The 21,822-nt window shown below is 44.2% G+C and overlaps 1 protein-coding gene across 2 annotated transcripts in view; it reads right to left on the reverse strand.

Annotated features, from left to right (window-relative positions):
* ADCY6 (adenylate cyclase 6) overlaps positions 1-19,900 on the reverse strand; it is a 66,631-nt gene extending 46,731 nt beyond the window's left edge. The window contains exons 1-6 of one of the 2 annotated variants that reach the window (XM_034412308.3): positions 19,747-19,900; positions 13,103-13,210; positions 11,700-12,537; positions 2,267-2,416; positions 443-564; positions 94-205 (exon numbers count right to left, since the gene is read on the reverse strand). In XM_034412308.3, coding sequence (XP_034268199.2) covers positions 94-205; positions 443-564; positions 2,267-2,416; positions 11,700-12,536 — 1,221 coding nt within the window. In that variant the 5' untranslated portion in view covers position 12,537; positions 13,103-13,210; positions 19,747-19,900. Of the gene's footprint in view, positions 1-93; positions 206-442; positions 565-2,266; positions 2,417-11,699; positions 12,538-13,102; positions 13,211-19,026; positions 19,658-19,746 lie in introns of those variants that run through there. The other variant, XM_034412307.3, reaches the window with a different exon arrangement.
* Positions 19,901-21,822: the final 1,922 nt, after the last annotated feature.

The following is a 21,822-nucleotide window of genomic DNA, read 5'->3' on the forward strand; positions in this document are numbered from 1 at the left end:
ATTGCATGTTGCGGGTTCGGGCACGGACATGCACTTTGGGCACTCGATCCGGAAAAGGTTAGCCATCACTGGCCTAGCCTGTTCCTCCCTTACCGCAGCCAGCTTATCAAAACGGGCAAACAGTTCATTCAGTGTCATGACCAGTTCTTGTGCCGTGCACTGGGACGCCAAGCTGGTGAAGCCCTCAATGTCAGCAAAGAGAATGCTGTAGGGGGAGAAAAGCAGAAACAGATATTAGACAGAAACCCACAAACAGCCAAAAGCCATTTGGCTCCTTTTTGCATATATTCATGAGGCAATTCAGCCAACATCTCCAAACCCACTGACCTTCATCTGCCAAGAAATTATGCTATGATCTCCAAATTTCTAACAGAATGATGTTAGTTAACTGTTTTCACTGTCACTCAAAGTCACAGACACATATATCCAAAGCATATATTACCTGACGTTGTCATGTTTCTGGATATAGATCTTGTGGAACATCATGTCTTCCTTCTTGGTGTTGATGTCCTCCTTCATTTCCATGGCAACATGTTGGGGCAACACTGAGAGCAGAAGTCGTTCCTGTCAGGGGTCCAGAAAGAAAGGTCCATTATGGTCTTCATTACAGCAATAATTTTGCTGGAATAAACCAAAGATCAAGATCAGAACAAACAAACCCACCCCAGTACCAATGTTGTTTTTTTCACACTGTTTTTGGCCTGCAAGGCATTACAGATTTGAGTTGCTGGGCTACCTGTTCCCACCTCATAAACATTTGACTGGCAGACAGGCTGAAACATAGCAGAAAGAAAGAAGGCCCAACATGGCAATTTATTACCATACAGGGGAAAAGGGAATCTGTGTTAAAGATAATGCTCGAGTATGTGTATAAAGCATTATATCCTTCTGCCTAGCTAATAAAGTCACGAGGTTCACTGGAAGGGACCAGTGTTAGCACTAAATAACAGCAATGAGGTATTCACTTCCACAGAACCTGTCTAGAAGAAAATGTACTGGCACAGTTAAACTGGATCTGTGGATCATAGAGAGAAGAATAAATTTGGTTTTTATGCATTCTTTCAAGAATTAAAGATCCTGAAATTTAATGCATAGGTGAATGATGAAATAAACTCAAAAATAATTAGTGTCATTGGTCTCAGGAAGCCAATGCAATTAATTTACAAGCCTACAATATAGGAAGATGTTCAGCACACAAGCACATGTCTGACTTTAAATAGAAAGCAGACAAATGCAAGGAGTTTAAACTATAGTACAAGATGTAAATGTCACCTAATTTTCCATCTACCAATGTGAAGTTGCAGGAGAAAGACTCTGAGGATATAATAAATAGTTTGCAATCTCTAAGGGTCAAGAAAAACATTAAAGTGAACTGATCTACCTACACATGTTTCTAGGAACAGGATTCTCTTGATTTATAAAAAGCGCAACACTGAATGATACACTGACGCCTTTATAAAAAGCAAGCAAAAGTTATATGATCAAAAGCTTAGTAGGACCCTTCCTCACTTAATTTGAACAAAAATAATGGAGGGGATGGAAGAAACGTTCCATCTGAGGAGAGGGTACTTTGTATATTTTACAAAAAACAAAAACAAAAAAAGAACCCAGAAACTTTTCATGACCTTGAATTCATAGAATGGATGCAGTATAACTGTGAGAAACTAATTGTAATTTCTACTGAATTCTATAAAGCAGCGGTCCCCAACCTTTCCAACTTGGCAGCAGGGGGCATGTGAGTAGCAGGTGCACGCACACACTCACAGCTTCATTGATGACAGCGTGCAAATGGAAATTCACATGTGAGCAGAGGGTGCTTGAGTGGAGGGTGCTTGTGCTCGCGCGCAAAGCTTCACTTGCGCGAGTGGAGGATGCTCGCGTATGAAGCTCCAATGGAGCTTTGCGCATGAGTGCCTTCCACACTTACATAGGTGGAGCTTTGCACTTGAGCGCAAGGGGCCTACCACTCGTACAAGTGGAGCTTTACGTGCATGCACGATTGCCCATCACTCGCGCAGCCCGGTTTCAAGCAGTATTGGGCCGTGCCCCGGAGGGTTGGGGATCCCTGCTATAAAGGAAATTTAGGCCCCATTAAAGGGTCTCAGAGTTGGGGCATCCCATCCCCGAGCAACAAAATCATCTCAATATTAACCAAAAAAATGCAGGAACTTAAGATACAGTGCATGCTGTGCTTTCCCAACTCTTAACTCCCCATTCCCCACAGCAGTTCCATCCTGCCCACCCCCAACTCCAATTAGCTCCTCACCTGCTGACGGTTTTCACGTTGTAAGTGCAGTCGAGCCTGGATGTAGCCACGTGTTTCCCGGAAGGCCTGGCGCTGTGACACTTCAGCTGGATAGTGGGTGCAGATACCAATGATGTTGGTACAGAGGAAGATCAAAGCATTTGCAACAAGCTGCAAGCAAGGGAAAGACCCATACAAACTGGGCACAAGAGGAAAAACCAAGTATTTTATACACCCCCCCCCAAAAAAAACCTCCCAAGTTTCTAGCTTGGCTTTCACGTTTCCACTGTCTTCAGAGAGAACCATCCTCCCTCACAACCCAGCCTAAAAAATGAATTAAAAGCTTTGTGTGAGGAAGGCTTCCCAGAACACAATCGGGGTTTTGTACTTCTCTCCCTGCCCCTCTGTTGATGCCCAAGATACCAAAGATTCTGCTGGGAAGTGTGGGTGTCAGGAAGATCCCAACACTTTTAGGGAGAGAGGATGGGAAATGACATGTACAATAGCCTTCTTAGGGAGGTGAGTATGTTTCTGTGGGGAAAGATCCCCAATTATATTTAAGGCATGCCCTTCATTTGCAGAAGTCCCTACCTTCATGCCCAGCTAATGATGTGGAAGACTCGTTCCTCATCAAAACCCAAGAAGATGATTGCCAATTAGAATAAACAATGCTGGGCTAGATGCACTAATTGTTTAGAATAGCTACCTATGTGTTTACACATTCACACATACTGAAAAGGCATCAGCTCCCTGCCTTCAAGGCTCATCTGCCAGACCAGAGTGATGTAGGAACAATGCATTTGTGTAACATCCAAGGGGTCACTTGCTCATCCCTTAAATGATAGTTCAATTAATTCAACAGTCTACCATTTTCTAAATACCGCAAGGAAAAATTGTCCTTGCACACATCACACGCTACGTGACAAGAAAAAGAGACTTGAAGGGAATAAACCAATTTAGGCAATAAGCTTATTGTCCCAAAGCAACATATCCTCTCAGGCCAGGACACAGATCCCCAGGCTAAACTTGGCAGTGACCAAACAGGAGTCTACATATGAATGCTGCACGCAGGCCCCATGATGGAAGAAAGGCAGATTACTAAGGGATTTTGTGAGCAGGTAAGGCAGCTATTGATAAGGAGGATAAGTGAGGCAGAAAACCAACCAAGTAATAGCAGGGGTCTGTTCAAATCAACCAGGCACAAGTCATACCATTACAATTCTGTGGTGTGTCTGCCTCACCTTACTGAAATATTATAATAATTGTGCCCTGCCCTGCCAGTTTATTGTAAGCTCTGGAAAGCAAAAACAACAACGAGCTTTGAATATTTGACAAGCAGTAAGTTACTAGGAAGGCAGAGTAACCAAAGAAGCCAAAAGTCCATTTTTCAACAGAGGTCAGCTTAAGGTTTCCCCATACAATAACCAGCCGCACACAGCTGGAGCTGCTGAGGGTGCATGCCTGGGAGGGAAACTGTTGGGGCTGAATGGAGGCCAAGATTACTGGCACTCAATGCTGTCTTGAAAGTGAAATGCTTTGCGAGTTTTAACAGTTTCCTCTGGCATTAATTCCTACTGGGCACCAGAATGGCGCCACTGTTTCTTGCCTTGATGTTCTGCAGTCACCAAGATAGAGTAAAAATATCATGAGCGAGAGCACAACAGCCTATTCCGTGCCTGTTTACAATCCTTTCACACAGAGCCACCATGTAGGCAGAGGGGCTGCCATCCAGAAGTCACACTGCTTCCAGCACAAAACATTCACGAAGTTCTATAAAACATTTCCAAAGCAAGTTAAGAAATCTAGTTAAAAGGGCACTTGCACTTGGTTAAATGAAAGAAAACAGACTCCACGGGCCTAAAAAAAAAAAATCAGTTCTCTTAACAGAACAGCTCCATTTATATTCCAAAATGAAAACATCTCTCTGCAGTAATTAACACAGACATATTCAGCTACAGAGTGTAATAATTGGTCCAGAATTACCAGCTAAGTGCTTGCTCAAATCACTGCTACAGTATTCAGAAACACAAGATTTAGCTAATTGTAATTTCAGCAGCTACAATCCGGCATCTGGATTTGCTTCACCAAAGGATGACAGAACAGTGTAAGAAGACCTACATACACCATTACTGTTTGAAGTCATTAACTGAGCTTACACAACAAAATAGGGCATAATCTGTTTTACCCACCCTGGGTTGGAGATACTGTAGTTAATAGATTCCTGCTCTGGGCATTGGGTTGGACTACTAGGTGATACATTCAACTTTTCCATTCTATGATTCTATAATGATATAGTTTGTCTGGTTTTGGCTTAGCATATTGAATGAACTCAGTCTGTAAAGTTTGCAAACCACAATAAAGCACCCTGACTTTTCTCTGTGCCCACACTGGCAAACCTGAGAGATTTTTGCCCCTCCTCTAGCCATCCAAGTAGGCGAGTACTTTGTTTTTCAGGCTATTAACTCTCACACCTGAGTCAACCCATCTCAGAAGACATGAACTGGGGGGGCATAAGAACAGGCTAAGAAAAGCTTCGCTTTGAGGCCCTTGAAAACCTGAATCAGACTTGCATTGACAGTGGTTTGCCTAGAACAGGGGTCAGCAACCCGTGGCTCTGGAGCTGCATGTGGCTCTTTCATCTCTCTGATGCAGCTCCCTTCGCTCAAAATATGTGTCACAACCGCCAATGTACTATACCCGCCAGCACGCAATTTATTGATCTTTTCGACCCCGGTAGGCCAACTATGGATAAATCCAAGAAAAGTTTCAGAAGAAAACAGAATGTTTAATTCAACTATCTATGCTAGATTTGTGGCCACTCAGGAAATAGTCAGCCATAGGTAGGGTTTTGTGGCTCCCACTGTTTTCTTTTCTGTGGGAAACGGGTCCAAATGGCTCTTTGAGTGTTTAAGATTGCTGACCCTTGGCTTAGAAGTATTAGTGATCAGAAGGAGAGGACAACAGCAGAGCTGTATTATTAGAGATGCGATCCAAAGGCCCCAATTACGATAAGCATTTTAACTGATATGTCACTTAAATCTGCATGAGGTTCAATGTATTTCAGAAGCATTTTTCCCCCCTTTGTTGATTAGGCATATTCATCCTGCAAGAGAAGGGGACATGCCCTGCGTACAACCGTGCCTTGTTCTGTACCACTTCAGACTGTTTATCCATATGAGCTTAATAGTATGAGGGAGTTTTCAGGTATTCTTAATTTCAGTTCAGCCAGTTTCTACCAGCGTGGTCAATAACATGGGGATTATGGGAGTTGTAGTCTAAAGTAACAGTCAGACTGCCTACTGCTGATGAAATTCATCATTGTCTACTGTCTGGTGAGCAGTTTTCCAGAATCTCAGGAAGCTTTCTCATCACCTATTACTTGCTTCTTCTTTTTTTAAACAAAATGGAGAAGTCATGGATTGAACCTTGGATGGCGTGCATGGAAATATATGCACAGCTATACCACTGAACTTTGAAACTTCCACTTTCTTTTCAGATAATGCTTGCCATATGCTGCTTCTGAACAAACTTGCATGATATATAGGCATGTGTGTCCATGCGTATAAACTCTGCTGCTAGATTACATTTCTAGCTGAATAAATATTTTTCAGCCAATTAAGGTAACCAAACATCACAGGGCTGTTTATTTATCTGGGAACTATTTAGTGGTTCTTATTACTTGATACCTCTGGTGTAGCTTACTTCCAATTCCTTCCATGAAACAGCTTGCAACAGTGATGGATACTCAACATTTGTGAAATGTCACCCAACAGTATGGACAAATTCTGAGTCTGATATTAATTCACACAGTGGGGGAAAAAACCTGTAATATTCCCCAAGCCAGAAAAGGTTCTACATAAAAAAATAAATACACAACCAAAAAGGCTTTATTTGCTATTGCTTCTTGGTGCCTTGACACAAAACTAGAATTTATCTGTATCTTGCTACAGTACTCGGGCACCCATGAGAGAGATGACATTTTACACCATAAATCAAGGTTGTGAAATGTGTGTTTCGCTAAATATTGCTGGATTATACTTGCCATCCATCCTTTCCTATACTCATGCTGACTAAAGCTGGTGGGAACTGGAATCTAGCATCGTCTAGAACAATGGTCTCCAACCTTGGCAACTTTACGACTTGTGGACTGTGCTGACTGAGGAATTCTGGGAGTTGAAGTCCACATGTCATAAAGTTGCCAAGGTTGGAGACCCCTGATCTAGAAGGTGATGGGCTCTCCAACCCAGCAATCTTACTTTAAAGGGAACCAGGGACTGAAAGGATCTTCCAGAACTGCTTTTAGTACCATGGATTCTAAGTACATATCTCTAAACTAGGGGCCCCTAAACACTTCAATTCATCAACCCCTTCATGAAGTTTCAACTGCTCATCAACCCCTCTCCCCACAAAACATTATATGAAAGTAATTTAACAAATACCATGTTAATAGTACTATGAATAATAATAACAATAACAACTGTTTGGGGATCACTTTGAGGAAACCTGATATAAAATACAGATTAAATCCTACAGTGCCTCTAGTTTTACTGAGGCAAACTAATCTTGTCTGCAGTTCTCAATGGAGGCTAAAATGAACACCTCTCTTGCAAATGACCCTCACTTTCTTAAAGACCTAGGTGTACTCATCTCTGACGATTTATGCTCCAAAGCTCACGGTAACAGCGTTGCTAAAAAAAGCATTAAGAGTTGTAAGCTTAATTTTGTGAAGCTTTTTTTCTGGAAACATTGTATTGCTAATTAGAGTTTATAAAACTTATGCTAGACCAATCTTAGAGTATTGTTGAACTGTTTGGAATCCCCACCATATATTTGACATCAGTACAATCGAGCGGGTTCAGAAGTACTTCACGTGAAAAGTCTTGCACTCTTCTGTACACAATACAGTAATGGCCAAAATTGTGGAAACCTTTTGAGGAAAGTGTATTTTTCAAGTTTCATGCCTAATAACGCCACTTTTTTTTGGAGTTTCAAGATAATCATATTCCACTGCTGGAATGACCTGGGAATAGCCCAACTGAAATAACCCAAATGAAAATCTATGGAGCCGACTAAAGAAATGTGTTAGTCAGAAGTGATCCAGCAATAAAACCCAGTTAATAGAAGCAATCATTCAATTTTGGTTTCACATTATAACAGCTGCAGAACTAAAAGACTTACTCCATGGGAAGACGTTGTAAGGCCATAATGCTAAAGGTTACCCAACTAAGCATTAACTGACGTGGTAATTTTTGTATATCTTGTTTTTTCTATGGTGATAATTATTTTTCTATGTGTTTCACTTTTCTTCTTTATACTGTAACTGCTATTCTAATAGCAAATCCTTCATAAAAGTTATTGCATTACATTCTTGATTAAATATCTTTCTATTGATATATAATTTTATGGTACTACTCCCAAAAAAAAAGTAGTGCTATTAGCTAGTTTTAGAAAATATACTTTTCCCAAAAGGCTTCCACAATTTTGGCCATTACTGTAGAGTTCCTTATGTTACTAGGCTCGAAATTCTCGGTTTGGATAACTTAGAACTGTGTCGCTTGCGGTCAGACCTAGGTATTGCATACAAAATTATACATAGTAACGTTTTACCTATAAATGACTTTTTCTGTTTTAAGCGCAGTAATACATGTGCAAAAAACCGCTTTAAACTCAATGTAAATCGTTCTAAACTTGACTGTAAAAAATATGATTTCTCATTTTATTTCACAAATTCCAATAAATAAAATAAATAAATAACAGGGTGGGTAAATGCTCCTTTTCATTGTGAATTTCTGATAGGTGGAAACTGAATCTTGAATGTTAGTTCAGATTCCAAAATCTGCTAATCTCAAGACTGTTAAATGATATTTAGATTACCATTAAGAATTGGAACAGAGGAAAGCAATCTGGGCTCAGGTGTTGATGAACCAGTATCTCACTGCTGGCCATGGAGAATTCAACTGCTGGGATTTCTGGTTCAGGAATATCTGGGTATATTTAGTTTCTCTATCTTAGACTAGAGCTATCTGAAATAATTCAAAGCACCAAAGAAGAAACTCTGTTTAGATGTATCTTGTGCAGCAAACTCAAGACATGGTGGTTAGAAGCATGGAACCCAAGCTTAAGTGGGCTGACAGACTAAGCCTGTTTCCAGTTTAACAGCATACTAAACAATAAACTAAACAAACAGGCAACACAACATAAGATGGAATTGCTAAGCCTTCCCCACCTCCCCAAAAAAACATAACAGCAAAACCAACCACCCTCAAATCCACAACTGAGATTAAAAATTGTACAACTACACTTGCTATATTTTTAAGTAATCTTGTTAAGTGTGTCGTGCAAGATCCAAGCTACTGTATAAATAACTATTCTGTGAACAAAAATAATGATTATTATTAACGATATAATTAACTAAATACATCCTAGCTAATTAGCTACATCCTTAAATTTCCTTCGGAAGGAAACAAGAAATACAGAGATGGTAGCAGTGTAGCACCGGGCCCTATATACAGACATGCCACCATACTTCAAATTTTCAGCGAGCTGATAACTTCATTACTGCCATAATTGTGACACTGGATAGATTCCTCCATCTTCAGTTCAGACTTCCTTAGTCATGGCAATAGTCAGCCATATCTCTGAATGATTAATACATGTCTTCAGAAACAGCACTGTGGACAGTTAATAAGCACTAGACAAGATCCCCTGGGTTATAATTAATATATTTCTCAAGTTTATTTCTGCTGGACAAAAAAAAAGAATGTGAGCTTTTGATATTTTAGTTCCTAACTTCTAAAGAGTGAGAAATTGAGCTTTCCCTACTTTGAAGAAAAGAGGCAAGCCAGCTTCTCTCTTCTCCACCCGTCCACCATACACTATCCATACATGTTATGATTCTAATTTATGCCTTGCTCTTCTGTTTTTTACCCATAACTCACGTCACTTAGCTCACAATCATAACCCAAAACATTTATTGCATCTAACCAGCTAACAATGTGCAACACTGGAGTAATCATGTCAGTAACCCCAGAGGGGAAGGATCAGTCCTCCTGTTGGTTTGCCTTGGAAAGAGTTAGGTTCGTTCCACAGCATATTTCAGTAAATACTTTCTTATACTTAAGGCCCTGGAAGATGTAGGAATGCTTTGATGATCTCGGGTTGACCCTTCCCAGATACCTAGCCTCTTCAGAAACATTTACTCTATTTATCAGCTGTGCCTAAGGGAGGGTCATTGGGAGTCGGTTGGATTGGCCTTTGCTTCCAGTAAGGAAGCATTCCTGCCCTAGAATCAGAAGAAAAGGAATAATACTGAAATCTTACATCTTACTAGTTCATTTACAAGGAGGCAGAGGAATAAAGGTGGGGGGGGGGAGTGTTAAGAAGATGAAAATTTTGCAGGCCTGAACTCCCCCCCCCCCCCCACTGGTTCCCTGTTACAATATTTGATTAATAAATAAGCATTTTACTACCTACCCTCAGAATATTTTTTTTTTTAAATCACGCTACGTTCACAACTAGCGAAAAAACCCGCAGAGTTCCTATGTTTGCGGGGAGCAGAGAGAACAAGCTGAAAATCTGCAGTTTTTTTTTTTAAAGTCTTTGAGAACTCATCTCAGTACCGCAACACAGGTATTGTCATCACAAGAGCATCGGATCATTGTTCTATGCAGCCTCCCACACGCGCACTTGTTCCCTTCCTGCCATCTTCTCCCTCTCTACGCATACATTATGTGTTTGAGTATTGCATTATTGCTACCCTAGCCTTTGCCACCACAAGTTTAATGATTCGTGTTGAAGGAGAACAGCACTGAAAAAAAATGACTTATGGCCCGTTTTTCACAACTACAACCATTGCAGCATCCCCCAGGTCATGTGATCCACATTCAGATGCTTGGTAACTGGCTCGTATTTATGACAGTTGTAGTATCCCTTTTGCGACCTCTGAGAAGCAAAGTCAATAGGGAAGCCAGATTCACTTTAACGATCGTATTACCAACAACCTACTGCAATGATCAACAACTATGGCAAGAAAAGCTGTAAAATGGAGCAAAACTCACTTAATAACTATCTTGCTTAACAACAGCAACGTTGGGCTCAATTGTGGGTCATAAGTGGACCTTTAATACGGAATCAATCCAAAAACATATTTCCATAATCTGATGCTCTCCAGAGCCAGTGGGCCTATCCTAAATCAGGTTACACAGCATTGGCTGTCCAGTGATACCCCGTTTCCCCTAAAATAAGACATCCCCTGATTATAAGCCCAATCGGGCTTTTGAGCGCATGCACGAAAATAAGCCTCCCCCGAAAATAAGCCCTCCCTGAAAATATTTAAACGCAGAGCTGGAAATCAGGTAGGATGGCAAGAGGAGCTCCATCTTGCTCCACGTGCCCCAAAATAATAAGACCTCCCCGAAAATAAGGCCAAGCGCTTATTTCAGGGTTCAAAAAAATATAAGACAGGGTCTTATTTTTGGGGAAACACAGTAATACAATGATACCCCAAGTACAAAGCCCCTTTAGGGAGGGGGCTGCCAGACCACCCACCAATAAACAAAACAGGTCAGGAAGCATTTTCTGTCTAGCCCTGCAGCAACATTCAACGACATGGGTTTGCCCCCCCCCCCCCAACAATATCTTCTCATCCACATTATTAGAACATTTCTTCATTCATCCAGAATATAGATAAGATCAGGAGGATGGCACTGTAAAAACAATGGGGAAGCTGAAGAGAGAAAACGGATGGACAGGAACTGGAGAAATGGGTACATGTGTAGAATTCATTGTAATAGCAAAGGAGATGAAGCAAAATGACGGGTTTACACAAATGGACTCTTCGATCATCCAGCCATTAACTCAAAACACTACTTTCAGAACAATAGATAAGAGATGCTGTGAATGCTGCAGCTACCTCGGTAGCGCCAATTCCAGCCGTATGGATTTCAAGGCAAACTTCTGCTAGCATCAAATCAGGAACCTAGACAATATACAGCAGTAAAGAAAAGCAAGCTCAAACGTATTCATCACCAAAAGACAGAGATCAAGCTATGTTTAATGGAATTGAGGATATGCATATTCCACTTAGCTCCATCCACAATTGGAGTGATTGTGGGGATGGGGAAAAGGTCACAGAACTTGCTCCCTCCCATATTATTCAAGGGGCCTCATTCATTCATTCATTCATTCTTCATTCATTCATTTTGCTTGATGGGAGGACTTCAATTTCCTGACCTGGCTGCTTGCCTGCTCCGCTTAACAAGTCCTTACCACCTTTAGACAGTCCAGTCTTTTATAGTCTTCCTTCAACACCAAAGGCTTTAGCTATCCTTCAACAAAACATCTTCAATTAGTACTGCACAGGGTATCTATTCTGTCCCACCCACCAGGTTATACATTGATCTTTATTGCCAAGGAGCTCCACCATCCCTTCTCTCAGCCCAACTTTCCCCCATACCTGCTTCCAAACAAAGGAGTCTGCACTGTTCTGGTACCAAGAAATCACCAGATGAAGGACAGCCAGTAAGGCTCCAGCCAGCACTGCCACCCGCATGCGGACGGGCAGAAGTGTGTAGATAATGTAGATGAAGAAGATGCTCCACCAGACCCCCTCGGAGGCACTCCGCGGTGAGACCTGGAGAGTGCCCAAAGCCTGCACTCCACACAGCGCCACAATAACCAGATAGCTCACCACCCACATGCAGTTCTGGTGGAAGCCAGTCCGGTTGCAGAGGACCATGAGGGAAAGGAAGAGGGTAGCAGCCACGGCAAGGGCAGTGGTGTAGGACACATGGGGAGTGCCAGGCACACAGTGGAAGAGCAGCATGATGCCACACGCTAGCACCAAGACGCCCATCAGCACCGTCAGCGAACTCTGGTTCATCTGGAAGAAGTAGCGCTGGTAGAGACGCTCCAACTTGGCCGAGCGGAAGCGCTTAGAGCGGAACACTTGCAGGAGGCGCCAGCCGCAGTCGCTGACAGACAGCCTCTTGGCCTCAACCCCCATGCTGCCACCATCCTCAAATCCCAGGTCCACAGCTTTGAGCCCCAAATCTCCAGTTCCAGAACCAGGCGGAAGCGATGGCGGTTGCTTCCTGCCATAGTGGTCTTCCTGCCAAGAACAGTTCAACCCCAGCGCCCCGCTGCCTCTGCGCTCCAGCTCTTGGTCCTGTAGGCAGCTCATGTAGCGTGGGCCACAAAGTGCTGGGCGATGGCGCTTGGGCCCATTGCGCTCCCCCCAAGCAGTCTTCCGTTCGTCCACTTTGGGCACCAGGATGCCACTAAACCAGGACATACTGTGGGAAAAGAGAGAAAAGAGTTAGAAGCAGTTTTGGAAAGGAGATCTCTTTTCTCCAAGAGAACAAGGTGCACGCTATTCCCCCCAACAGTTCAAGAGGTATGAACAGCTTCCACTGCAGGAATCACCCCTGGTGAAGTGTAACTGGGTGGGAAGGAGGTCCCTTTGTATTCCTATTCCCCTGCAGAGCCCAGGCATTTTGCATGCACGAAGCCCCGGAAACCAACAGATCTGCTGCTTTCTTTCTCTGAGGAATGTTTTCAGCTGAAGTCATTTGACACATAGCACAAGAACGTAGCTCAGGGAGAAAAGACTAGGCTTGAGGGGCAGGAGACACAGCCAGGGGGAACCTAACACAGGATGGCAGGGAGAGACAAGACCCTGCCAAATGCCTGATTCTGGGCAAAAAACATCAGGAGATTCTACAGAGGAGAGTTTTAACACCTGGAGGGGGGAGAATGCTTCTGTCCTGGAATAGGACTCTGCAAAGAACTCTCAAACAACAACAGGTATCCCTGACAGCATGACAGATCATTCGTTCGGCCGTGGGGAAGCCCCAGTACCTGGAAGGCCCCTAGGAATAGGGCACAATGAGGCGACATGGGTCTCCGTAAGGGAGCACCCTCAGTGTCAGGTTTCTTATTTCCTCTTCATCAAGCTGAGGCTGCAACCTGCAGGAAGAAAACATACTGTCAGCTGGTCCCACATTAGTTTTCATTCCGTGGCTGAAGCACCAGCTCTGCTCATTTTCTGGAACTCAAAGCTAGGGTCCATCCCATCCGTCCCCCCCATTCCCAACTCCTTACTAATCCACAACTCTCTTTGCACATTTCCTTCCCATTTCAGGCCATTTTGAACTGATAGCTTGCTTCCTTTCATATCCAAACAGACATTTCTACAAAGAATTGTCTACTTACGCATTCCTGTCCTTCCCTACCCTTCCCACATACCCACGCTCACACTGCGGGAGATATACAGTACACATAGTAAACTAATGCAGATTACACTCGTTGCAACAAGTACACCATTAAGAAAATTATTCTCAGATAAATTCAGTCAATTTTACTGGAGGTCCTAATTTTTTTCTTTCTTTCAGATTTACTTCAAACAAGACCATCAGCACTAACTACCTTCAGTTTGAAACTCTCCACTATCCTGGGGAGAATCTAATGCAGGCAGCCAAATATCAGCTGTATATCCAGAGGTTGCTCTAGCAACAAAACAGTTATCAGTATGCTAATGTTATCTTCATCCCAAAAGACAGATCTCAACAGTCCAACCCAATTTAAGCCATGTCCCTGCATTCAACTTTAACAGAGTAATCAAACAACTATGTAGTTAGTGCCTTGACCCCTAAATCTCCTTTTGCAAAGTCTGGAAAGGACAGAAGTAGGATGTAGGGCAGAGGTCCTACCTAATCTCCTTTTCCAGGCCCTACCTGGTCTTTCAACACATGGAATTCTTTAGGTGGAAACTTAAAAGACTTAAAGTAGGGACAGCATGCATGGCCTTGTAGTCCTTGAAAAGCCCTGGGCTTTAGGACAAGCCAGATACAAATGAAAAATGGAATTATGGGGCTAACTAGAAGTTAGATTCATACAATCCAGTTATTAAATCCATTTGAGAAGGGTTTGCCTAACACATTGAACTATCAGTTAACTAATTGAGCTGGGTCTGCACAACAAGCTAAACCAACCTGTTTTTTTAAAAATATATATATAACCAAACTTAAAATTAACCAACCTTAGCATGTTGTATCTAAAAATTTAGCAATTATTTAGCTGATCTGGTTAACTGTTCTGACTGAACCCAATCACAACAGAACTGGCTTCAGTCTTAAGGATGAAATAAGAGGGGCTTGGAACATCCTTCATCCTAAGGAGAAAAGGCCATCGTTAAATGCCTTGGGGGAAGGCCCTATTCCACGTAGAAAGAGATATATTTAGTTCCATTTCATCAACAGCTTCGAAGAATTCTTTGGTCATCCAACGTTAAAATTATAACCATAACCCATAACTGAGAGGAGGTTTAGAGAATGGCAAAGTCAAGTAGGATTGATTGACAGGAGGACCAAGTTCTTAGTTCCTCAGGTCCAAAGACTTATGAGACAAAGGTTCTATTAGACTGTAGAGACCAAGAAAGGAGCATGAAGATACACAGAGAACGATTCAAGGCAACTATTATTTTAACCTGAAAGGAAGACTTATCGTGCATCACCCTACCTATATACCTTTGAAACAGAAGGGTTATCTTAGTTTCACTGAGAATATATAGATAGTCCTTGACTAATAACCATTTGTTTAATGACCGTTCGAAGTTACAGCAGCACTGAAAAAAAGTGACTCGTGACCATTTTTCACCCTTATGACCATTGCAGCATCCCCGTGGCCATGCAATCAAAATTCAGATACTTGGCAACTGGCATGTATTTACAGTTGTCCTGGGGTCATCTGATCACCATTCTCAAGTGGCTTCTGACAAGCAAAGTGAACGACAAAGGGAAGACAGTTTCCCTTAACAACCACACAACATTCACTTAAAACTGCAGTGGTCTGCTTAACAACTGCGGCAAAAAACATGGTAAAATGGGGCATAACTCACTTAACAACTGTCTTGCTTATCAGTGGAAACTTTGGGCTCCATTGTGGCTGTAAGTCGAGGACTACCTTTAGTGCAGACAATAGTTTTTTTTAATATCTAGGGTGATGCCATCTTAAATTTAAAATCCCCTTTCTTCTAAAGCCACAACAGGCAAGAAGCTCTTAAAAAAAAGGACTGTCCAACCTACACACTTTCACTTTCTCTCACAAAAACTAATTATCATTTATTCCCATTGAAAAAGAGGAGGATGAGTGTGCAGCCAATTGTCAGCTCTGCCCAGACAACAGATGGGCTGGCCTTCAATGAATGTAATCATAGAGAAATAAATTTACTAATATCTGGAATAAATTTCCTGCTCAAAAAAGTCAAGCCCTTTCCCCCTAACATATTGTGTTAGAAGAGATCACTAAACCTATTACAGCTTTCTTCAACCTGATTATCCTTCAGATATGTAGGTGTCACCTCCCCAAGTTTTCAACAAGGGCTGTTATCTGGGAATTCTGGGAGTTGGGATCCGTAAAACCGAAATATTTCCTGGTTGGGAAGGTTGTTTGTGATATAAAAACAGTCTGTAGAATCCAGAAGATACCAAGACTCTTCCCTATCCCACCTCCTTCACTTGCTACCTCGTCTGATCTCTGCAACAAACAGAAGCAACCAGAGGGTGAAAGAATCCTTAAAATTTCAGCTCTACCAATATTCAAATCGTCCCCAAGGTTCTCAAGCTACGGATCGGGATGCCCAGGGAGACACAAGCAACTTTTGCAAGGCAGACTGGAACACTTGTCAAAGGTCACTCCTGCATTGTCTCAAAAAGCAAGAATAAAACCTGATCATATTTTGAGAGTTGGCTACACATCCAAACTGTCCCAAATCACAGCTGCTTTGTTAGTTTTATTCACATGGAACACTCACACACCTTGATTTGTCCTTCGCAGGGTTATAAGGCAGGATTTGAGAAGGCCTGAATTAGCTCCTTAAGCCAATAACTCAAGTCTCCCTATGCTGTGTCTATGTTCTTCTCTAGAGTTTACGACCCAGCGTGTGACCCAATGAATTTTGAAGTTCTGCATTTGTGCGAAGGGAAAAGCATCTCCCAACACTGTCCCTTTCGGCAGCCTAACTTGCAATTCAGCATGAAACCAAACTGGAATAGTTTTCTCCTTTCAAACTCTATTTGTCTTGACTGTCAGCCAAAACCAGAGCTGGTTTTAGCTTCAACTTCTTCAGAGAATGATTCCAATACCATTCAACGGAACTGTTGTCTCCATCTATTCTGGGAGATGGGGACAGTGTTATGATAGCACCCTTCTATCTCAGGCACTTGGGAAACACATCAAAATACAGCCCCTCTTCCTGTCCCCTCTGAACCCCCGAGATAGAAATCCATCAGGACTCTGGTCAAGTCATCTCCACTCTGGGACGCAGCAGCCGAATGAGACACACACAAGTACAGCTTCGTGGCAGGCTACAGATATAGGCCAGGGGGTGCTGTGGAGAATAAAGTAACAGATGCAAGCTTTGGGAGGGGAAAAAAGGCCACAACTAAATAACACTAAAATAGCACAGAATTCAGTTTTCCCAGCAAGAGCATGTCACGCCCCCAAATGCAGAAAAAAATATATCAAATGATACAATAAGAATACCAACAGTGATTGAACTGCAACAGCAGCTGGATGGGCCTAGGTGTGTGTGTGTGTGTGTGTGTGTGTGTGTGTGAGAGAGAGAGGGAGGGAGGGAGGGAGGGAGGGAGGGAGAGAGAGATTTAGCAATTACAGGTTGTTCTCAACTTACAACAGTTCACTTAGTGACCATTCAAAGATAAAACGGCCCTGAAAAAAGTGACTTATGACCATTTTTCACACTTATGATCATTGCACCATCCCCATCAGGGGTGAAATCTGAACCGGTTCACTACCGGTTCGCTGGCCGTGCATGTGCACTGAGCGCCAAGCACGTACTGTGTGTGCACATGCGCACCAAACGCACGGTGTGTGTGCATGCGCAGTGCGCACCAAATGCAAGCTGCACGTTTAAAAAGCTTCCGGTTCAGTTGAACCGGGAGTTTTAAAAAGCTACGATTCGACGATCGCCTGTGCATGCGCGCGCACAGTACGTGCCAAAAGGAGGCTTGGGAAGGTAAGTAGAACAGCGAGGGGGGGGTGGATCAGCTGTGGTGCGCAGTTTAGCTTCACTAGAAAGCACAGGTGATCGACGGATCGTAGCTTTTTTCAACTACCAATTCGACCGAACTGGTAGCTAACTACTGGTTCAACTGAACCGGTAGGTTATTTTTTTTTACTATCAGTTCGCTCCAAGCGGTAGTTTTTACCAGTTTGCCCGAACAGGAGCGAACCAGTAGCATTCCACCCCTGATCCCCATGGTCACGTGATTTACATTCGGATGCTTGACAACTGACTCACAATTGTGACAGTTGCAGTGTCCCAGGATCTGTGATCCCCTTTGCTACTAATTTAACAACTGCAGTGATTCAGTTAACAAATGCGGCAAGAAAAGTCGTAAAATGGGGCAAAACTCATTTATCTACTCACTCAGTCAACATACAAGTTGACGACTATCTGTACAGTATTAGATGGGCTGGGGGGAGGGGGGGTCAACCCATTCTCCACTGGACTGTGAAACTACCGTAATTTGGGGCCCATCTACTTCACAGGGCTGTCCTTGTGGGGGGAGACACACATATATAGCTCCACCCTTTCGAGCTCTTTGAGAGAAAAGTCAGGATAGATATAAACCACCCTAAACTTTTTTTTTTTTTTTTGTGGCAGAGTACCCGCCAGGCCTGTGAGCAAGTTCCCCAAAGCCAAGGAGTGCAGGTTACAGGTCAACATTCTTTCTTTCTCTCCCACCCCTCCGGTCCTCCTGCCTGGCCGCTTGCAATATTGCATAGGGGAGAAAAGCTCCACATCCCAGGATCCTTTCCTTCACTCACCCCCCCCCATTTGTAAAAGGCATGTGCAGAACCGAGAACAACACAGGAGTGGGGGGGGGGAATGATTATGGAAAGCCCACCTGTTCCTCCTCACCCCTCCACACCAGAGAAGCTGAAGAGTTGCAGAGCTTAGCCTCAATTTTTTTGGCCCCGACCATCCCTTTTACCGAGGCATCCCAGAAAAACCAATAGGGGAGGGGGAGGGGGAGAGAGAGAGAGAGAGAGAGAGAGAGAAAGCGACGATCGCAGGTCTGACAGTCCAGGCCATACATTTCAGACACGTGCAGGTCTCCCCCCCCCTCCTCCGCGCCCCCCTTCTAATGCAATGAGTTCGAATTCGAATTCTTAGGCCTTTTCTCCTGGTAAACATCCGAAGAGAACGGGAGACCGTATTACACGTCGGTGTGCTTGATACAACCCCGACAAGCCCATTCAGTCGTGCGGCCGAGGGAGGGGGGTGGGCTTGCAGCAAAGGGAACTTTCCCGGCGCTGAGCAACTACGGCGCCTACAATGGGGGCCCTGGAGCCCGTGTGTGGACCGGACAGGTGCGTCCTCACCTCACGCCCCTTTTTCCTTGCAGTCTCCGCAGCTGGTGCGCCCCAAAGGAGACGCTTCTATCTAGCCAAGACTCTCCCCCCAGCCATTCGTAAGCCCGCCGTCGCCGCCCGCCGTCTCCCCGAGCCGAGGTAGAGGCGGCCTAAGGAACTGCCCCGCTCCTCTTCCCGTCCTTTCTCTCTCTCATCCTTCTCAAGATTAGGGGCATTTCCCAAAGGCCCGGCCTCTCCAGAGCCGCCTGTCCTCCCCGTCCCCCGTCACCTCCTCCCCCCCCCCCCGCCCCACGACTCGGCTCCAAGGCTCCAGAGGCGCAGATCCTTGGGCTCCTCCTTTGCGCGCTCGGCAGCCGCAGTTGCGCCCCGTTCCACCCATTCACCTCGCAACGCCCGAGCGGTTTCGGTGGAAAGGCTGGGCCGCTTTTCCTCTCGGGCCAGCTGGGGAGAAAGCCGGGCACCGTCCGCCCCTGTGCTCAGCACCTCTCGTCTCCCAGCCTTTCCGCTCGGTGTTTTTACGGCGTGTCCCCAGCTCGCCGCCGCCGTCTCTTCTCCATTCCTGCCTGCTCGCTCTGGGCCCGTCCCCTCCCCTCCTCCCCTCCCCTCCCGCGTTGTCCAGGGTAAACGCCCTCTAGCCCGGATCCACAAGGCTCGCCCCACTCCGTGTGCGCTCCCGACCGGGGATCGCCAAGCGGGAGGCCTTAAAGGCACAAGATCCCTTTTGTCTGCTTCCCTTTCCAGCCCCCACCTCACCCCACCCCCGTCGCGTTGGGATGCGGGGGCAGTTGTGGAGGGAGGGAGGGAGCGGGGAGACGCCAAGGTGCAGAGAAGAGCCGTGATTCTTGGCAGCGAATGCGCTTGGCAACGGGGGGGGTCAGGAGAGGCTGTCCAAGGCAGGCAGGCAGGCAAGGCAAAGGCAGGCAAGGGGCACCTGCTGCAAACAGGCTGAAGGACGGAGGGGAAGCGGGCACCCGTGTTGGCCCGGTGGCTTTTAGCTCGCTCCCCGCGGTGAGTGATTGCCTTAAGAAGCCTGCCCTCAAACTGGTTTTCCGGGGATATCAAACATCTACCGTCTGGATGGAAAAAAAAATAATAATAATAACCTCGTGTCTGTTAGAATCGTTCTTCTTGTCCTGAGCCGTGTATTTCAATTGCAGATCAAGAGCTTCCACAATGGGGCTTCTTTCCCGCGGTTGCATTTTTCCAGTATAAAGGAGGTATGCACCCCCCCAACTAAGCGATCCCCAAAACAGTGTCATTGAGTCACATGGGGAGGAGCTCAGCTTTGTCTCTTTTTTTTTCCCCCTCTGTGGGCCGCCTGTTTGTTTTTTTTTTCCCCTCTGTGGGCCACCTGTTGATTGTTGTTTTTTATTTTTCTCCTAAACTCTGAAGAAGCTTGCTCTTTTTCTTTTTTTTCCTCCTATGTGCGTAATTGGCCAGGAGGCTGTTCTGATTGGGGTTCGTAGAAGCTGCTAGGCTACGCCAAAATATCAGGTTAGCTCTAGTTCTAACTCTCTGACAAGATCCAGGTATTGAGGGACAGTGGGAAAGAGGCCAATGGGTTAAGAAATGCCCTGCTGGCAAGCATTGGTGTTGGCTTCAGGAGACCCAAGTTAGGTTTATTGACAGTTTGTGCTCCTCCTGGAGGAAAAGGAGCTGCTTGCCCTCAGTTGTCCCAAGGAAAGCAGTGGGGATGAACCCTAACTCTTACTATTTAACCCTTCTCTTAATTTGTGCTTGTAAGGAAAAAGGGGAAGGCAAATCCTCCAGGCTTCCCAAGAGGGGAGCTAAGATTATTAACTTGAAGGAAGCCCCAGTGGGGATTTGGGAAGAGACCACAGAGACTGGTGTAGTCTTTTAAAGGCATGTCTGAGAGAGCCTTCTTGCAAACATGCCTTTTTTAAATTTATTTATTTATATGCCGCCTTTCTCCGGAGACTCAGGGCGGCTTACAATGCGTTAAGCAATAGCCTTCATACTTCTGTATATTTTATACAAAGTCAGCTTGTTGCCCCCACAAACTGGGTCCTCAATTTACCTACCTTAGAAAGGATGGAAGGCTGAGTCAACCTTGAGCCTGGCAAGATTCGAACTTACTAATTGCAGACAGCTGGAGTTAAATTACAATGCATTAGTCTGCTGAGCTATCCAGGCCTTGCTGCATGGTGGGTAGGCATAGTCCACAGACTCATCACCCTTTTGGTTTCCAGACTGGCTGGCTATGGAATCATGCCAACAAATCTCCTTAACAGAGCAACTTACTAAAACGCTCTTTGGGAGTGATTATCCCAGACACAAAAGATCTGTGCTTCCCCTGGGCCTTCTTGATTTGCTTCTCCCCAGGCAAGAAACATGGGGAAGGGGGTGCTAATGAATTAATTGATTCCAGTGTCTTTGTCCTTGTATTCCATTGCATCATATTTGGTGTCACGGGGATTTGAGGTGATAGTTTTTTAACCCTTCCTGAACTGGAAGCCATAACATTACCAAATCCTCAAAGAGGATTCTTTCTTTCTTCTTTCTTTCTTTGTGAAGGCTCCTACCAGTAAGAATGCCAAACTCTTCTTTTCCCTGCCATATTCCTTTCTAATCGTTTCTCAAAACAGTGCCATAAATTATCAACTTGGCTCGGTGCAGTGCTTGCAAAAGGCAAATTCCTACTTGTTCTGGATTTGAGGAGTAAAGGGTAGAATATTTTAGTCTTTCTAGAACCTTGGGACTTCATAAGGTTGTACCAAATTGTACTTTTGCTCACTTCTTTCCTCTTGCTTTCCTAATCTCATGGCTGCAGGTAACAGATCCACAGGTTGAAACGTACATATTTTGAAATTTTGAATCCTTTGGTGTTGAATGGTCACAATCCATTTTTATTTAAATATTGTAATAACTAACAACTAAGTACCAAATGTTATCCTAACTTACTTTTGGGGGGAAAAAACTCTACTGGAATAAAAGAGAAGTCTCTCTGAAATAAGAATATGATTCTGCTGCGAGTTAATTTGTTTTTATATGTGGAGATAGTGTGGTTTCTATATTATTACTATGATTGGTGGCATAGTCAACCATATGTTTAGACTGGATTTGGCATTTGGCATCTACCTATCGAGTCCTTCTCAAGGACTTGGATAGGCAGATATTGTCTGATGGTTTTAAAGGTATTCTCACAAGATACACGGTTT

Source organism: Pantherophis guttatus, chromosome 2 (assembly GCF_059756535.1).
Source record: "Pantherophis guttatus breed Tessera chromosome 2, ASM5975653v1, whole genome shotgun sequence".
In the NCBI taxonomy this organism is placed as follows: domain Eukaryota; kingdom Metazoa; phylum Chordata; class Lepidosauria; order Squamata; family Colubridae; genus Pantherophis; species Pantherophis guttatus.